The sequence below is a fragment of the Nannobrachium achirus genome (assembly GCF_963921795.1).
Source record: "Nannobrachium achirus genome assembly, chromosome: 6".
Lineage (NCBI taxonomy): Eukaryota > Metazoa > Chordata > Actinopteri > Myctophiformes > Myctophidae > Nannobrachium > Nannobrachium achirus.
The window spans coordinates 30890927-30894947 of record NC_137815.1 but is presented as its reverse complement, the minus strand read 5'-3'; the positions used below and the strand labels follow the sequence as shown (position 1 = coordinate 30894947).

The window sequence follows — 4021 nt, the reverse complement described above, 5'->3', positions numbered from 1 at the left end:
TGTGCTTTACACAAGTAGTGTCAGGATAATAATTCTACAGTTCTACTGAATCTTTCTTTGAAAGTACTTAACGGAAGTCATTAACTACGACTGTTCTGTGATCGATCACTTGTTTCAGATCAATCTTTTCTGAGCCGTCACTCTGGCTCTTAGTGGTCAGATCCCTCCAGCCATCCCAGCAACGTGTCCAGCTCTCCCACAGCCTTGCTGACCGCCTGCTTTATGTCCAGCTGAGAGAGAGAGAGAGAGAGGGAGAGAGAGAGAGGGAGAGAGGTGGGTTGGTTAGTTTTGTGTATTTACACATCTACACATTACTAGGGCTGTCACGATTATGACATTTTACATGACGATTAATTGTCACTGAAATAATTGCGATTAACGATTTAATTGTGTTTTTGTCGTTGACAATTACATTTCTGTTTGGCTTTTAGGCTTTGAAGTTGCACATGGTAGACATGACACATAAGAAATTACTGACATATTTGACAACTTTATACTTAAAAAAAGAACATTGATAGTGGAAATAGACTATCTACAAGCTCACAACGCGATGCGACACATTGTGAGCTTGTAGATCGGCTATTTCCACTATTTTTTACTTTAAAAAAATATATATGAACATTTTTCAACATGGAAACGATTATGACGATTATGAAAAATAAACGTGATTATGTCAAATAATTGCGATTAGACGATTATGTAATAATTGTGACAGCCCTACACATTACATATCTCACGTCAATTCCTTCAGCATGCAGCCAATAATACGTTTCCAGACTTTCCACAGTACTAGTTTACATTTTAAGATTACATAATATCCTCAGAAACACTTATAACACAAGGTATTTTCACTCCATGAAGGACCCCTTAGATGAGAGACGGATGAAGCAGGGACCCCCTCACTATACATATTGTATACATTGTGTTGCAGATTTACACATTATCTATTCATGTTTGATTCATGTCAGTAACATTAATCCATGAGCGCATATTCAGACATTTAACCTCTTAAACCCTCAATACTTAGTAAACTTGACCTTTGGCTCTGTACTTGGTCGGCTCTTTTTTTTCCATCTACACCAAAAATTGCAGAAAATAGCCGATCTGCAAGCTTGTAGATCTGCTATTTTTCAGTTAATATTTTCCTCAGAATACGGATGCTACTAGGGTTCAAATGGCTATCTAATGTAAAAAAAAAAAAAAAAAAAATCCCATCTATCACACAAAGATTTGGCAGACCCCCTGTAGTAACTATGAGGACCCCCTGTTGAAGACCCATGCATTAGGGACATTAGACTGCTTAATGACATGCACACGCGATGCATGGAAGTCAGTTAAAAGCAGTCTGGCCTTCAGGTCCATCAATATACGCCAAGGGTCTTCAACAGGGGGTCCGGGACCCCTAGGGGGTCCTCAGCGTTACTACAGGGGGTCCTCCAAATCTTTGTGTGATAGAAACTCGTTTTTTCTCCTTTTTTTATATTAACCACTTGAACCATAATGTCCATATTCTTTAGCCGAAAATAGCCGATCTAAAGCTCACAACGCCTCGCAGCGCGAGGCGTTGTGAGCTTGTAGATCGGCTATTTTTGGCAAAGAGGTTTAGTGGGGAAAAAGAGCAGACAGTAGTGAATGGTCAAGTTTATTAAGTGTTGACGGTTCAAGTGGTAAAATATCTGAAAACACAAATTGACATGAATCCAAAATACACTGACTGATGATTGTGCTGTCAAACAATGAAACTACATTATATGGAATCTATGAAAAGGTTGTGGGGGTCCCCGCTTCATCTCTCTCTCAACTAAGCGGTCCTTGGCCTGAAAACATTGAAGACCCCTGATATCCTGATGCTTCATTATTTCCGTAGCCAGCTCCTTGGCACCATCTACTGGTCAGAACCAGGACTGTTGACGTGGGGGCAAGGAAGGATACTGTAACTGGCTTAGTGGAAGGAAGGATATACTGTAACTGGCTTAGTGGATGTTATATAATATTTAGATTGGTTTACCTTCCCAAACTCAACATGCAGGGAGTCCAGTGACCTCTGGGTTTCTTCTCCACAGTGGCAGTGCTGCAAAACACAACAAAATCAGTTGATTCCAACAACCATGTCAACAAAAGTAGTGGCATTTGATGGATCCCCTTTTAATGCTAAAGGAGTAGTTCACCCCAAAATGTAATTTTTTCTTATTGATTAGTCATGCCATGGATTATTTTTTTGTATTTCTCGAAGATAAATGTAAACCCATTGATTCTGGATGGGGCCCAAATGCACCCGGAATCAATGGGGGTACATTTACTATAATTCATTTTTTGTCTAAGGAATGTGACAAATACAAAAAAATATTATTGTGCTCAAGTCTCCATGGCGTGAGTAATCAGTAGAAAAAGGTGTGTGTGTGTGTGTGTGTGTGTGTGTGTGTGTGTGTGTGTGTGTGTGTGTGTGTGTGTGTGTGTGTGTGTGTGTGTGTGTGTGTGTGTGTGTGTGTGTGTGTGTGTGTGTGTGTGTGTGTGTGTGTGTGTTTGTGTGTGTGATTCTGTCTGTGTGTGTGCAGCACGTGTCTACTACTTACACATAGTTTAAGGTCTTTTTTGATGCCGAGGAAAGAGTTAGCCAGTACGCTAGCAGAGCGTTGGTGGCGTGCTTGAGACGAGCGGTAGCCGCTGAACACTCTCTCAACGTAGAAACGTAGCAGGAGACGCAGGTAGCAGCACATCTCCCCCTCCTGACAGGGACATGTCAAAGGTCAGACATACATGATGTGCTCACAAACCCAACTAGAAAGATGCAATTGGAAATCGCAATGTGGTTGCCTTGAGGCAAATATCTCTGTATCTGTCAGTCGTTGTCCCTATTCGAGTGGTGCTGAGCATTCCATCCCTTTTATGCCCATATATGGAGGATCCGTGATGTCATCAATATTAAGCGGTGCAGAAAAAAGTGTAGCCCAGCCCTCTACTAACCATTTCATCCATTGACAACACGCTAGGCTAGTGTATATGACCATGATCACGCGCAGGTCATGTGGATTGCGAGATTCACATGGAAACGGCGTGGCTCAATCGTGGATGGGTATATAAAGCCAGCAGAAAGAGTGTTTGAGAATGTTTGAATCAGAAGGGACAAACAGAGCTATATGCTCACCTGTATATCGTTCATCAAAGGTCTGTTCAGAAGTCTCACTGCAATTTCATTGTCTCCAGCAAGCTGCATGTTTAAAAACAAAACACAATGAGAAGACACAGAGAGGGTTAGGTGGACAGAGGTTGGTGCTTGTGCAAAGCATTGTGCCTGTGCTTTTGAATTATCGTGTGTGTGTGCTCGTGTGCACGTGTGAATGGTTGATGGAACTCACAGCGCTCTGTCGTAATTCTGTGTAGTATCTTCGTAGTTCTCGTGGGTGAACGGTGACGGGGCAGCTGCCCACGCTCATCCTGCGGCCCTCAGCCTCTTCACACAGGTACACCAACATGGTGAGCAACAGGCTCAGAGAGAGGCCGCACATTGCTTTATTCTGCATGGTCGAATCTGCTTGACAGAATGAAACGGAGAGAGACTTGTTGAAACTCGTGTTCAAATGTAACCAAATGGACAGCTACAAATAGATTAACACTGAATGCGCGCACGGGTAGTTGAAAAGATGCACCGTAGTTAGTTAACCTGATCGGTCGAAATATTTTCCGGGTTCAACTGCAATTACAGATCTCGCATGTACTTGTCACTCTCAACTTCCTACTCCTTCTATTCTTAGATCTAGATGAAAACAATTTAAAAAATGCTTAGCCAAGGGCAAGCCAATGCACAAGCATGATAGACAGTATTGACACACACAGCATCACGATGTGACACTTTGTGAGCTTGTAGACTGGCTATTTTCACTATTTTAACCCATTCAGGTCGGGTACACATTTTAGTGTATGGGAGGGGCTTACAGTACATGTACAGTATGTAGCAACATATTTGTTTTTGTATGCTAATTTCTGATTTAGGCCTAACTATAGGTTAGGCCTAAATGGGTTA

General features: G+C 41.9%; 1 protein-coding gene across 1 annotated transcript; it reads right to left on the bottom strand.

The window, feature by feature from the left end:
- Window positions 1-1892: 1892 nt before the first annotated feature.
- On the bottom strand, window positions 1893-3521 carry il19l (interleukin 19 like; the record flags this gene model as incomplete). The annotated part of the gene is made up of 5 exons (XM_080728123.1): window positions 1893-1904; window positions 2009-2071; window positions 2574-2726; window positions 3146-3208; window positions 3357-3521. 5 exons carry the CDS (start codon window positions 3519-3521, stop codon window positions 1893-1895), a joined length of 456 nt encoding a protein of 151 aa, XP_080584249.1.
- Window positions 3522-4021: the final 500 nt, after the last annotated feature.